The 15,333-nt window shown below is 51.1% G+C and overlaps 1 protein-coding gene and 1 long non-coding RNA gene across 4 annotated transcripts in view; one reads left to right on the top strand and one right to left on the bottom strand.

The window, feature by feature from the left end:
• NOS1 (nitric oxide synthase 1) overlaps positions 1 to 15,333 on the bottom strand; it is a 207,137-nt gene that overhangs the window by 101,859 nt on the left and 89,945 nt on the right. The window contains exon 2 of the mRNA XM_061384897.1: positions 4,823 to 5,981. Within this exon, the coding sequence (XP_061240881.1) occupies positions 4,823 to 5,547 (725 nt within the window). The 5' untranslated portion in view covers positions 5,548 to 5,981. The remainder of the gene's footprint in view (positions 1 to 4,822; positions 5,982 to 15,333) is intronic.
• Positions 2,187 to 9,040, top strand: LOC133228867 (uncharacterized). 3 transcript variants are annotated; one of them, XR_009730390.1, is made up of 4 exons: positions 2,187 to 2,831; positions 6,167 to 6,519; positions 6,862 to 6,919; positions 7,045 to 9,040. It is a non-coding gene; the product is annotated as an uncharacterized LOC133228867 (long non-coding RNA). The 3 variants fall into 3 exon arrangements; XR_009730389.1 differs by having other exon boundaries at positions 6,394 to 6,919; XR_009730388.1 differs by having other exon boundaries at positions 6,167 to 6,919.

Genomic DNA, 15,333 nt, shown 5'->3' with positions numbered 1-15,333 from the left:
TTGTCTGGTTTCTTTTTAAACTCTAGACGCTCACTGTGAGATTGCTAGGTAGAACCTGGATAGAACCCTGTGGCCAGTGCTGTGTGACCCTGGGCAAGTTGCTTCACCTCTCTGAGCTTCAGTTCCTTCTTCTATAGGCGGGGGCTAGAACCACAGGTCCTACTTCAGGAGCTGCATTCGTACAGGTTCTAAAGAGGTGACTGTTGGGAAGGTACTCCTATAAGTAACCAAGGGAGGGCCCTGCAAGCAGACGAGGAGTTATCAGAGCGCAGGACGAGGTGGCTGGCCGGCTGGTCCAGATGGATGCTGGACCGTGGACCTTGGCCTCTTTAGAACCCTCCTTCAGGGCAGCAAGCTGAGCAACCTGGATATCCTCTGACATGCAGCATTTTAAAGTGACCGCTCCCGAGGACAGAAGGCCCCGAATTCGCCGCCTCCCTTCCTGATCACCCTTCACCCGCTGTCACTGCCTGCTCAGGGTCCCCTCCCTCCTCCTGGGATGAAGGGAGGAGACTGTGTCTCAAGTCAACATCACTTATCTCCCCAAACACAGGCCGACACCCCAAACAACAGGACAGGGGTGCCCCCTGAGGGAAAGGGACTAGCTGGAGCAGGGGAATAAGTCCAGGTCCAAGGGGAAAGAAGGACGGAAGGAGGAAAATAAGGCCAAGAGAGCAGAGGAGTCAAGGTCGCTGCTGAGAACCAGTGATGGCCCAGCCTCTGCTCAGACCCAGAAGCCACAGATGCCGAGTGGGACCCGGATGTGGGGCTCTGGGCCCAGCGGGCTGCTGGCTTCATTGTCACCCAGCATCTAGGATGCTGGTCTGACCCCACCCCCAAAAGCAGCCTGGATGGAGAGGGGCCTGGGAGGATGAGTCGTTTCCAGGCAGCTGTGTGTGCTGTGGGGCTTGAACATTCCCAGGCCAGCGCCCCGAGACGGGCTCTGAATGACATGCTGCCTCTGGGGTTGCGTTTCCTGACTTGGGACACTGATTCATAACAAGACACTTATTTTAGCCATGAGCAAACAGCTTTGCAATCTGTGGTTGTTACGACGATGGCCGATGCTTCTGACATCACAATGGGAGGGAGGTGATGTCAGGGGTGAGGGACACCCTGGCAACACAAATGGCAATGCCACTCGAGGAGGAAGGTCCTGACTGCCTCGCAGACTTTGGACACCTTAGAGTGAAAACAAAAACACGAAACATGCTTCAATCTCTCAGCCGAAGTCTCAACGTGGGTTTATGTATAAATTCGGCTTTAAATTCTACTGAACTTGCAACTACTGGGAAATCAAAGACAGGACATCGTTTTACCAGGAATCATTCACCATTTGGGAAAACCGCATCACCAAGGCGACGCTGTGCGGCAGGTGGTGTCAGAGTTGCCAACACAACACACCTGTGTCAATCTGCATCGTGTTTGCAGCGATTCTATCTTTAGGTGCCAACATGTGACACTCTGGTGGAGCCGTGCCTGTGTGCCGATATGTTAAATTATAGGCTCTTTTATTATAAATGACTTTTATGCTCTGTAGCCTTTATTCTATCGTTAGGGCATTACACTGATTTAAAAAATGTAAAGTGTGGGTAGGCTACATGCTCCATGAAGGAGCTTCTGGTTAGTGAAGGGGGCATTTCAAAATATTTGTTAAAAAAACAGAGTGCAGGGGGAGAGCCATGCATCCAGCCATGGAGCCGGGGGGAACACATGCTATTACAGTATTACTCATCCTTAGAACCATTCATCTCAGTGGGTTTCGTGGAGCCATATACTTGCCCTGGGTCACTTTCTCCCAAAACATTTCTCCACCTAAGCAGTTTTTCCAGCTGCCTGTGGTCAACCACACTGCAGGTGATGTGGGGTCCCTGGTGGAGGACCCTGAGGGATGAGGGTGGCTGAGAACTCAGATGTGACCTCCTGAGGCGGGAAATGGGTCTGTGGGAGCAGCGCTCCAAGGCAGACGGATCTATCTTGCCTTCATTCTTGGGGACACAAAGGCTGCTTCCCCGAGACAGAGTTTGGAGAGGCCCCTTGGGGCCTGGCTACCAAGTGGGCTCCCATTAAAGTTCATGGGACTCAAGTACCTCATCCCAGCCTGGGGTCCTGTCCACAGCCTTTATGTCCTGGACTGCAGGCTAGGAGAGGGTATTTGCTTGTATTTGCTCCTTGGATAGGGCGTGCAGCTCCCAACTATAGAAGGGACTTCTCTACATCATAACCGGAGAGTCAGACTCCTGGGCCGGGGTGGGGCTGAAACAGAGCCCTCGGGGTTCTGAGGCTCACACTCCACGCCTAGCTGATAATCAGAACCAAGTACACAGGACATTAGACCCAGGGGTTCCACTGGCATGCAAGGTGAGATGGTCCTATTCATGGACTCACTCCTGCTTCTGCAAGAGGTGGTGCTGAGGATGGGCGGGGCACGTAAAGGATTGGGGTGGGGAGAAGCCATGCCCAGGAGCCTCGTAGGATGGGCACTTCTGATGTCGTCTAGAAAAGAAGGCCAGTGATTGATTCTGGAGTCTCTAGCTGCCTTAGAATTCAAGCCCACGGAGTGAGACTTGGGAGTACCTACTGGCTGCCCAGAAACTACCTCACGGCTACACCCTCCATCTCCACCGAGTATGTCACAGTGGGGACCCCTGGGAAGTGGGTTCTAGCCCGCGGGGGGCTCCTGTGCTGGTTGTGGGAGAATGAGGTGCCAGGTCACTGTCACCGGGAGAACCTTGAGGACGTGATCCTGGCCTCCAGCTCTGGAAATGGACATTAGGCCACTGGGGACCCCCAATCATCTGTCCCACGGAGAGGGTCACACCACGCCCTGTGTATGTGGCCTAAGACTCGCTGTCTCTCGTGGAGATGGGACCCAGGGTGTGGCAGACTCCAGGGTGTCTGTGGGGAGCTCGCAGGAGAGAGGAAGGGTGGATGGGAGGGAGGAGCTGGGCGGGCAGGAGGTGCCCTCTGTCGCCCTCTGCCCAGGTCTTCCGACAGAGCCTCCACTTTCCTCCTTGGGGGTCTTGCTGGATTGGCTCAGTTTTTGGCCAGGCGCGAGATGCTGGAAAAGCCCCAGGATGCAATGGTGGCCAGGGTGGGCTTCCACAGACTGGGGGGTGCACAGTGGGCGGTCTGGGGGCTGCCCTGCCAGGACTGGGTCCCATGCAGGCACAAGTGCACTTCAGGACCTTGGCACCTGCCACTGCCTCTGCCTGGATGCCCCTCCCCCTTGCAGCTGTGAGCCTCCCCGCCCCTGCCTCTGGGTCCTCCCCTGCTGCCTTCGTAGTGTGGCCTGCCAGATTCCCCCCCGCAATGTTACCCTCCCCAACACTTCCTGGCCCTTCCCCGCTCTATTTATCTCCTCAGTGCGTATGACTAATGGTTTACAGCGTTAACCTCTCGCTTCTTTGGCTTCCCCACTGCACTGCAAGCTCCCCAAGTCAGGGGGTTTGTCTCTTTCAGTCCCTCCCCCAAAGCCAGAGGACTTGTCCATTCATTGCTCCATCCCAGGGCCCAGAAGAGTACCTGCACAGAGTAGGTCCTCTGTGAACACTTCCTATATGAATACACGCAGGGGCCTGGGAGCTAGTCAATTCAGGCCCCCACAGGATTTCCCAGTGACTTCTAAATGCCCTTGGAACTCTCAGGGGTCCTTGAGAAGAGGACTGGGAAAGCGCGGCCTGGATTTCTGGGGACCTCAGGTCTGAGCCTCCCTCTGTGTCTCCCAGGATCTGCCTAGTAACACTGTGGGCTGTAGCGTCAGTGCTAGACCTTAGAGGGGAGTGGAAGAAGGCAGAGAGAAAACCTGCCCCTCTCCACGTGTGTGTTCGCTCAGTCACTCAGTTGTGACCAACTCTTTGCGATCTTTTGGACTACGGCCTGCCAGGCTCCTCTATCCATGGGACTTTTCAGGCAGGGATACTGGAGTGGGTTGCCATTTTCCTACTCCGGGGGATCTTTCCAACACAAGATTGAACTCGTGTCTCCTGGGTCTCCTATTTCCCCACCACCTGGCCCATCTGCTCCTCAGCGACTGTGCAGCCCCTGGAGGGTCAGAAAATGCCAATCCGGCAAATACAGAGGGGCTGGTACCCAGTTCTAATTTTTAAAAAAATTTTTGGCCACACCACTCGGCATATGGGATCTTAGTTCCCTGACCAGGCATTGAAGCTGTGGCCCCTTCAGGGGAAGCATGGGGCCCTAACCACTGGACCCCAGGGAAGTCTTTGGTGCCCTGTTCTTCAACTGCTGGCCTCAGCTTCCATGTAATCAGAGCAATGCCAGAGTTTTGGGGAATGGGGACTAATTCTCTATTTTGTCTCCAGTTTCTCTCTTTAGAAGTTTTCTTGCCCTGGATGGGCTGCCCCCAGGAGAAAGCCAGTTTGGGCTGAGGCTCGCCCAGCACCCAGTTCTTTCTCTCTCTCCCCAGATTCTCAGCATCATCCACACCCAGGTCGGCCATGCCCAGGCGCCTCTCCTCATGCAGTGACCTCAGGGAAGGCCCCACCATCTGAGCCTTAGTCTTCTCACTCTTGAAATGTGGATTGCAAAAATACCCACCTTGTGGGGGTGCTGGAAGATGGGGCCTCAGCTACAATGATTATGAGCTCTGGGTTTCATGGCAAGAGATACGCACTAGACACTATGTCCATTCCATTCCGCAATGGCAATTTCCAGGGCAAGAGGCAAGGGGGGGTTGAGCGGGTGTACGTGTGCTCGGATGCCTGAGACACTCAGCTTGGCTCCCAGGCTGTGAGACTGAGCTGCCACACACGCTCGCGTACAACACATATGAGCACACACAGGCACCCCTGCAGCTTACCTGTCCACCTGGATTTCCACGTCCTTGGTCTCTGTCTTGGCAGGTCCCCCTCCATTGATCGCTTTGCCCCCACTGGTGAGAAGGTTCAGGACAGGCTCTATCTCTTTGAGCAGTTTATTGTTCTCTCCGCTTCCCTGGAGGGCGACCCCAGTGCTTTTCTTGGCCGGGTCCTGGCCTGGGGGCCTGGCAGCCAGGCCGTTGGCGTGGGCGAGGGAGCTGGCTTCCTGCCCCGGGTCTGGCGCATGCTGGGGCCCATTGCCGGGCCCTGTGGCCCCGTCCACCACCAGCGTCTGCTCTCTGCTGGCTGACGCTTGGTGGGATAGGTCAACGGCTGCTGTGGGGGGACCCAGGGGCCGGGTCACCCGGATGGTCTTGGGGGTCCCGTCCCCGGTGAAGGTGGTTTCCAGGTGCGTGGTGAAGCCCTCGGGGCCCCTGAGGATGAGCACCACGTGGGTCTCAGAGGCAATCCCCCTGAGCACCTCCAGGGCGCTGTCGTAGCTCAGGTCCACCAAGGGCTGGCCATTGACGGCGAGAATGATGTCCCCAGCCTGGATGAGGCCGCTTTGCTCCGCGGCGCCCCCTCGGATCAGGTCAGAGATGATCACGGGTGGCTTGCTCACCCTCTCCTTCACCAGGAACCCCAGGCCCCCCACTTTGCGCTTGAAGAGGCGGACAGAAATGACATTGGGTTGGATCTGCTGAACGCTGAACATGTGGCTCTCCATGGTGTCTAGTGTCTAAGGGTCCACAGACCTCAAAACGGGTCTGGCCGAGGTCAGGTCCCCAGGAGTGGCCGGGCTTCAGGCCGCGCCGGGAGGAGGAGCCGGGGGCTGGTGCTGCGGGGCTGCAGCCGGGACGGGGAGCTGCTCTCGGTGCTGGTCTTCTGTGCCTCTGACGTCAACTCAGCGTCACTCGCTCATTGCTGTTGCGCCGTCGGTGGCATGATTTCCTGCGTCTGCCTCCTTCCTCGGTCTCTAAGGAAGTGATGGTTGATCAGGCAGACGTCAGGGGAAGCAGTGGGATGAGTCCCTATGCCACAGGTCAGGCGGATCCCGGAGGAGACGTGTCTGGTGGCTGTGCCTAGGGGTGACGCATGCTAGCATGGACTATCCAACTGGGCATCGTCAGCCCGCCAGAGGCAGATCCGATCCGGGTCTTCCTGAGGTCAAGAGAAGGAACAAGGGAGGGGAGGAAAAGGATTAAAAAAAAAAGAGAGAGAGGGATGTGGGATGCCCAAGACCACCTTTAAAACTAACATGGGAAACACAGCCAACTGAGAAGTCTAGCCATAAGATGCTCTGGAGTTCTGAAGACAACCTAGACACAAAATTCTTCTTCCTCCAGGGGGGCACACTCGCAGGTGGCTGCATATCGCCTGGTTTCATTTCCATGATCAAAGCCCTGTGAGACCGGGGGGGCTCCTTGGGAAAACCACTGAGGAGTCAGCCCCAGAAATCAAATGGCAAGAACCCTAGGACTTCCCATCTTTTTTTCACCAGAAGAAGTCAGCACTCCGACCCTGTCATGCAGCCTTTGCCTCTCTGCTTTTTGCAACATTTTTCCATCCTCAGGTCAGGAGCTTGGCCGACAAGGATCACGGGGTGTGGGGCTCTCCATTCCCACCACTCCCAAAGCCCCCATCACAAACCCATCAACAGGAAATGACGTCACCCTCTACAGAACCACGGATGAGGAAGGTCAGCTGGACTTCAGGACCGTCATTTTTGTAATGATTCACTTATCTCAGGTTCAAAAGGACAGACTTGGCCACACTCCATCCCGTGATAAGCCAAAATTGGTATAATAAATACCAAAGACATAGGTCCTCGTCAAACTCTGGAGGGCATTTGTGTATCACAGACTGTCTGAAATCCTAACAGAGAAACATTAGGAAGTGTGGACTCTGTCCCCCTAGGGTTAGATAAACACAGAGCTGGTGCGCAACGAATATTTGTGGAACAAGAAAAAGCCCAAAAGATGGTGGACACTCATTGAGTGCATATGTTCTGTGTATTTTTTTCCTCCTTTGATCTTCACAGTTAACTCTTCAACAGACGAGAAGACTGAGACTTGGGAAGGTCCAGTGACTTGTCCAAGGTCAGATGGAGAAGGATGGTGGGAGGAGGATTTGAACTCAGATCTGCTCCATTCTTGAGTCTGAGCTTTTAAATACTCTAGTTTTTAACAATTTATAGTCTAGTGACTTTTGCAATTCCCACCAGCTTCACCAGACTCAGAGAAGGGACTGGAGTACCAAAAGACCACATGGAGGCCACCTGAAGATGCTGTAGCCCAGGTGAGGTGTGTGCACCCATGGCATGGGCCCAATGAGCAGCATGGAAGCACATCTTATGTGTCTGGGTTGGGGCAGGTGACCTGTGGGTTACGGGTGGAGTGGGGCAGGGTGGGAGGTAGCAGAAAATCCCTTCATCTCTTTTCCTACCCCCAGTTCCAGCCTCAGTTTCCTCTTTGCCCTGGCACCCCTTGCCATCAGCATCCTCAAAACTCCTTCACCCAAGGAGGGAGCTCTTATCCATCACTACTGACAAAGCAACACTCCCTTGTTTCCCTTTTAGCGGATTTCCGGGGTCACCCCAGGGCTGAGGCAGCCGATAAACTCCTGCCGCCTCTGAAAGCAGGGGGTGGGTGGGGATAACTCTCCCTGCACCCCGAGAAAGAGGCGCTACCTCCCAGATCCCCCTTTAAGGGAGGGTGGTGGTTAGCAAGTTCAGCCTCGCCCTTTTGCAGCTTGCGTTATGTAACTCTGCCAGCCCCTCTGTGTGGGTGAGGGAGTCATGAATACCCAGACCCAGCCTGGGCTGCTTTCTCCATCTGGCGTCGCTGTGAGTGTGTGTGTGTGTGTGTGTGTGTGTTTCTCTCTGTGTATTCATGCATCGCCCTCCTGCTGTGTCATTTCTCTGCTGTGTGTGTGAGCCTGTGTGGCCCGTGTGTTGACAGGCTGAGTGTCTTTCGGCGTCTTGCTGCTGGCCTTCTGGCTTGCAGAGAAAACCAGCCCAAACTGCTATGTCCTTCCTCACTGGGGTGGATTGGTCAACCTCCCTACCCGCCCCCACCCTGAGCTCTGGTTTCCTTAACTCTCCCAGAGCTCTCATGGTACCCATTTCTTCTGGGTACCAAACCCAGGATGCTCACTGTTTAGTTGATGGCAGAGACAGCTGGGACCTCCAGATCTTTTGAGTGTTCTAGTTTGGCACTGGGCTCCATTCTTTAATTCAAGAAGGGACTTGAAGGTGAGCTCTTCGGGAGGTGGGGGCCCCCAGCTTGCTTCTACCCCATACTGGCTTCAGCCAGAACTTACCAAAGGGACTTTCCTGGTGACTCAGTGGTAAAGAATCCACCTGCCAATGCAGATGACATGGGTTCAATCCCTGATCTGGGAAGACCCCATGTGCTGTAGAACAACTAAGCCCGTGCACCACAACTCCTGAGTCTGTCTAGAGCCTGGGAACTGCAGCTACTGAGCCCACGCGCCACCGTTACGGAAGCCTGCTTGCCCTAGAGCCCCCGTGCTCTGCAGCAAGAGAACCACCGCAATGAGAAGCCCGCGCACCGCAACTAGAGAGTGGCCCCCACTCCTCGCAACTAGACAAAAGCCCTCACAGCAACCAAGACCCAACACAGCCAAAAATAAACAAATAAAATTATTAAGAGAAATAACTAGTTGAGGCACTGCATTAAAAAAAACACTGCATTAAAAACTAAATGCTGGAGAGGGTGTGGAGAAAAGGGAACGCTCTTGCACTGTTGGTGGGAATGTAAATTGATAAAGCCACTATGGAAAACAGTATGGAGAGTCCTTAAAAAACTAGGAATAAAACCACCATATGACCCAGCAATCCCACTCCTAAGCACATACCCTGAGGGAACCAAAATTGAAAGAGACAAATGCATCCCATTGTTCACTGCAGCACTATTTACAATGGTTGGGACATGGAAGCAACCTAGATGTCCACTGACAGAAGAATGGATAAAGAAGTTGTGGTGCATATACACAGGGCTTCCCAGGTGGCTCAGTGGTGAAGAATCCGCCTGCCAATGCAGGAGATGCAGGAGACGTGGGTTTGATCCTTGGGTTGGGAAGATCCCCTGGAGGAGGAAATGGCAACCCACTCCAGTATTCTTGCTTGCAAAATTCCATGGACAGAGGAGCCTGGTGAGCTATAGTCCATGGGGTCACAAACAACTCGGACACAATTGAGTGACATGGAATATTGCTGCTGCTGCTGCTGCTGCTAAGTCACGTCAGTCGTGTCTGACTCCGTGTGACCCCATAGACGGCAGCCCACCAGGCTTTCCCGTCCCTGGGATTCTCCAGCAGCTAAGTTGCTTCAGTCGTGTCCGACTCTGTGTGACCCCATAGACGGCAGCCCACCAGGCTTTCCCGTCCCTGGGATTCTCCAGCAGCTAAGTCACTTCAGTCGTGTCTGACTCTGTGTGACCCCATAGACGGCAGCCCGCCAGGCTCCGCCATCCCTGGGATTCTCCAGCAGCTAAGTCACTTCAGTCGTGTCCGACTCTGTGTGACCCCATAGACGGCAGCCCACCAGGCTTTCCCGTCCCTGGGATTCTCCAGCAGCTAAGTCACTTCAGTCATGTCCGACTCTGTGTGACCCCATAGACGGCAGCCCGCCAGGCTCCGCCATCCCTGGGATTCTCCAGCAGCTAAGTCACTTCAGTCGTGTCCGACTCTGTGTGACCCCATAGACGGCAGCCCACCAGGCTCCTCCGTCCCTGGGATTCTCCAGGCAAGAACACTGGAGTGGGTTGCCGTTTCCTTCTCCAATGCATGAAAATGAAAAGCAAAAGTGAATATTACTCAGCCATAAAAAGGAACTCATTTGAGTGAGTCCTAATGAGGTGGATGAACCTAGAACCTATTATACAGAGTGAAGTGAGTCAGAAAGATAAAGATATATACCATATTCTAACGCATATATATGGAATCTAAAAAATGGTACTGAAGAATTTATTTACAGGGCAACAATGGAGAAACAGACATAGAGAATAGACTTATGGACATGGGGAGTGGGGAGGAGAGGGTGGGATGCATGGAGAGAGTAACATGGAAACTCACATTACCATGTGTAAAATAGATAGCCAATGGGAATTTGCTATATGGCTCAGGAAACTCAAACAGGGGCTCTGTATCAACCTAGAGGGGTGGGGTGGGGAGGGAGATGGGAGGGAGGTTCAAAAGAGAGGGGATATATGCATATCTATGACTGATTCATGTTGAGGTTTGACAGAAAACAATAAAATTCTGTACAGCAATTATCCTTCAGTAAAAAATAATACGAAAAACACAATTTACCAAAGGACAGAGCTGGGACTTGGCTTAAGAAAAAAGAAACAAGGCAAACCTGCAGATCTCCCTGGTCACTCCTAGCTTCTCCTCTCTCTTTCTCAGCTGCTTTCTAAATTGGCGGCAGGGAGAGGGGGGCGGGGGTGGGGCTGCTGGCTGGCTGGGAATTGGGAAATTGAAGTGCTGTTTTTTAGACCTTGGCCCTAGAAAGACAACTTGATCTTTAGAAGGAATGGAAAGAGGCAGGGCTTCAAAGAGGCAATGATACTCAGCGTCTACTGAGAGACAGGTGGGGGTAAACAGCTCTAGGTCTAAGCAAGTGGATTCTGAACCTTCATCAGGGTCAATCCTAATCTTAATGACAATCCCCCCCTTAATAATATCCCTCTTTTCCCTCCCCAAACACATCTTCACCCCCATCCTGACCAGGATCAGGTTTGACATCTGCAAAGAATATACTAAGGTGCTAGATGGAGATGTGTCTGTCCTGCTTTGTGAATGTCCAGTATCCACAGTGTCTCCTCAAACCTGGGGCTCCAGGATGGCTGGCCACCTTTTGCCACAGGGAAGATTTTTAAGGCCCTTTCTGGCTCTATCTGTGTGTTTCTGGGTGAGTTCTTTATTTTCTCGGAACCTCAGTTTCTGTATGTGTAAAATGGGCTCTTTAAGTAATTCTTCACATCCTGGGTAACTGGGAGGACTGAATAAAAGAGTTAAGTGCATGGGTTTCAGTAATGTCACAGAATGAATGCTCAGAAGAAATGGCTTCTTACCACTGTCGTGTAACATGTAATGGTTCCGGCTTCCTGGCCCTTGACTCAGGGCACTTGCTACTCTGTGGCAGCCTCTCCAAAGGCACGTCATGTGCCAGGAGGGGGCCGATGCCTGAAAGCACAGAGAAATCTCACGCCACTCATGGTATGAGGCACTGAATACAGGGAGACGGGTGCTGGGTATCCTGCCAACCCAGCCTCCGACTCTTGGAGCTGTGATTTTAAACACGGCACATGTGCGTGCACACCACGGCATATACCATGGAAACAATACTTGGACCCAGGCCTCATTGGAGTAGTTCAGTGGTTTCGGGAGTACCTTGCTGTGGAGGAAATTCATGCCTGACTTTCGAGGACGACTGCCAGGGAGAAGGAGGGAGCCAAAATAGGCCAGCGTCTGCTCCTACCATCTCACTGTGTGACCTTGGGCACACCACCCCCGCCCCATCCTGGGCCCACGTCTGCATCCAGGATCGTGATGGGAGCATTTCCCAGGGATGGAGAGTTTAGCCTGCCAGTGCAGGAGACATAAGAGACGGGTTCACTTCCTGGGTCAGGAAGATCTCCTGGAGGAGGGCATGGCAACCCACTCCAGTATTGTTGCCTGGAGAATCCCACAGACAGAGGAGCCTGGTGGGCTACAGTTCATAGGGACGCAAAGAGTCGGACACGACTGAAGCAACTGAGCACGCATGCAAGCACAGCGCTGAGTCCTCCACATGGGTGTCTTATTTCATCCTGACAGTGACCATGTAAAGCACATGTCGTTTTATCCCCATTTAACAGAAAGACAGGCTTTCCAGCTGGCTCAGCAGGAAAAAAATCTGCCAGTGAAGCAGGAGATGCAGGTTCAATCCCTGGGTTAGGAAGATTCCCCTGGAGAAGGAAATGGTAATCCATTCCAGTATTCTTGCCTGGGACATCCCGTAGACAGAGGAGTCTTGTAGGCTACAGTCTTTGGGGTCACAAGAGTCAGACATGACTGAGCGACTAAACAACAACAATTACAGAAAGACAAGGTGATTGGGGTTCAGAGAAGCAAACTGGAAGACTGCCCTGGCTCTAAGCCAGCGGGTGCTGGGCACACCTAACCCTAAAGACGATCCCCTAAGACGACGCCTCCCCCCAACACACTCTCATTGGCTGCCATACTTTTCATTCTCACCCTGACTCATCACATTCAATGGTCTCCATTTTACAGAGGTTGAGATTAAGCTGCCTATTTGTTTCATTTTTAGCACTGAAAGTCCATGGACAAGAGGATGATGAAGAGCCGTTAAAATCCAAAAGATTGTCCAACTCCCACACTCAAAAATAAGGAAACAGAAGCCTGGAGAAGGGAGGAGGGTACTCATTCAACATGGATCAGCCACAGTTGGGGTGTCAAGAGCTGTCTGTCCAATAGGGCAGCCACCAGCCACATGTGGCCATTGAACCCCTAAATTGTGACTGGTTCCTGGAGATGTGACCTAAGGGTGAAATCTACATGGGGTCTCAAAGACTAGGAGGAAAAAAAAGAATGTCAAATAGCTCAATAATTTCGCAATATTGACCACATGTTGAAAGGATAATGCTTTGGGTATACTGGATTAAGCATAGTTATTATGAAAAAATAATTTCAACTGTTGCTTTTGATGCTTTTATATGCAACTACTGTACAGTTAACAAATCAGATATGTGCTCACACTGTACTGCCGTTGGGTAGTGGAGGTCTAGAGTCTGACCCTCATGGTGCCTGGACCAGAGGGCCTCCCTGTACCCCACTGCCCCTTAGGTCCCCTCAAACATCTACTGATAACCTAGGCAGGAAGAAGATAATTCTGCTTTCTAAAGAAGTCAGAAAATGACATAGAGGGTAAAAGGAAACATCTCGCCATTTTTTAAGGTTGACCACTGGATAGCAGGAGGGGGGGGAGAAAGAAAACCCACCTCAAACCATGTAAAGAGAGTAGGGTGTCACCTGGGCTGGTTGTCCAGAACCCAACAGCTTGCTGCCTGAATGTCACTTGAAATCTAACCCACCTGTGCAACAAATGTTTCATTTAAAAAGTGACGCAGATCTCTTTTTACAGGTGGGATATGAGCTCCAAGATATACCGCTAGGTGAAAAAAGAATGGTGCAAAAGCATATATTCTGTACATGTAAGTGGAGAGAATGTTCTGGAAGGAATGGGTGTCACTGGCTACATCTTAGATGGAATTCTGCACATCACTAGTAGGAGGGAGACAGACTTTGCACTGACTACCTTGACAGATTTTATTTTCTCAGGCTCCAAAATCACTGCTGATGGTCACACAGCCATGAAATGATGCTTGTTCCTTGGAAGAAATGCTATGACAAACCTAGACAGTATATTAAAGACCAAAGACACTTTGCTGACAAAGGTCCATATAGTCAAAGCTATGGTTTTTCTAGCAGTCATGTACAGATGTGAGAGGTGGACCATAAAGAAGAATGAGGGCCAAAGAATTGATGCTTTTGAATTGTGGTGCTGGAGAAGACTCTTGAGAGTCCCTTGGACAGCAAGGAGATCAAACCAGTCAATCCTAAAGAAAATCAACTCTGAATATTCATTAGAAGGACTGAAGCTGAAGCTCCAATACTTTGGCCACGTGATGCAAAGAGCTGACTCACTGGAAAAGACCCTGATGCTGGGAAAGATTGAGGGCAGGAGGAGAAGGGGACGACAGAGGGCGGGATGGTTGGAGAGCATCACCGACTCAATGGACATGAGGTTTAGCAAACTCCGGGAGATAGTGAAAGACAGGGAAGCCTGGTGTGCTACAGTCCATGGGGTCACAAAGACAACTTAGCAACTGAAAAACAACAACAAATTATTACTTTAAAATCATCTAAATGTGTATACCATTAAATATTAAAGAAAACGACACTCAGCCTGTAAACTGGCTGTTTTTACTTCAAGCACCCACAAAATCTCTAAGGGAGTCACAACTCTGGTTCCCATGTCCCTCCAATCTCATTTAAAAACAAATCCCAGGCCCACCATGTCTTGAAAAGCAAAACAGGATAATGCCACCCCCAACACAAACAAAAGATCAAAACTGTAACCCAACTGTGCTCTTAAAAAACAAAACAAAACACAACACCAAACCACAAAATACAGCAACCAACCAACTTCCTTACATCTCCTGAACTGCTAATTTGCAGTCTTTCCCCAGAGAGAACACCCCCCAGGGATCAAAATGACGTGCTTTCTCCCACGCTGGCAAGTCATAGCTACAAATCCTCCAACCTCTGCAAGCTGCTGACGGGGGGTAAGGGTAGGTTGGCGTTCTGTGTCTTGGGGATCCCAGAGACACAAACACCCTGGTGCCAAGGGGGGTCTCCCCAGTCACATAATTCCCCAGTTTCAAGGCTACAGTTTGTTCCTGATCGTCTCAGATCTAATGCTCACAGATCATCGGGGCAGGAAGGAGCACTGTTTAGAGTCAGGAGCATGAGGATGAAGACCGTTTAGAGTTTGACAGAACACTCTGATGCGAGGCTTTGAGAAATTTACACTCTCATCTATCGTGCCTTGTATAGCCTCTTTGTACAGCAGATTGACAGTATCTACACCAAAATTGAAAACACATGGATTTTTGGCCTGGCAATTCAATTCTTAGGATAAATTGGAAGGAACATCCTTACACACACACACACACACACACACAGGGTTGTTCAGAATATCTAGAGACTAGAAAATCTGAGTATCCATTAATAGGGAACTTCTACATAAACTATGGCACATCCATGCAATGGAATACGGCGCAGGCATTAAATACGGGGAGATTAGATCTATAAAGACCAATAAGGGGGCACTTCCCTGGCCATCCAGTGGTTAAGCCTCCCAGCTTCCAATTCAGGGGGTGTTGGTTCAATCCCTGGTTGGGGAACTAGGATCCCACATGTTGTGTGGCACAGCCAATAATAATAATAAATAATAAAGGGCCAATGGGGAATGATTCTTAAGACATAGTTAAATTAAAAAGCAAGGTAGAGAACACCAATACCTAAATATATTTGTAGACCCATTGCATGTATTCATCTATACTTCCATGTAAACTTGGAGATGTACTCAGTATCTCTGGAAAAACACTCAAGATGTTGGTCACAGGTAGCTTCTGGGAAAGGAGACGGGGAGGCAAAAGGTTAGGTGGGAGGAGGAAGTTCACTTTTATTATATATTCTTTCATATTGTTTATTTTTTTACTATGCTTTTGTATCAGCTTTAATAAAAGGACAAATCTAAACTCCAATGAACAAAAAGATTGCTAGTGAACTTAGACAAATAACTATATTGTTATGAAAATAAGAATACTCAGTCTCTGAATTCTGGGGTGGGGGGATCAGGTAGGGGAAAAATAAAAATGTTTTATTATTTTCCCAAAGATACATTTTATCAAATTGCTGT

This window comes from Bos javanicus, chromosome 17 (genome assembly GCF_032452875.1).
Source record: "Bos javanicus breed banteng chromosome 17, ARS-OSU_banteng_1.0, whole genome shotgun sequence".
Classification (NCBI taxonomy): Eukaryota; Metazoa; Chordata; class Mammalia; order Artiodactyla; family Bovidae; genus Bos; species Bos javanicus.
The sequence above is the reverse complement of the archived record's forward strand: the minus strand, read 5'-3'. Positions and strand labels throughout refer to the sequence as shown.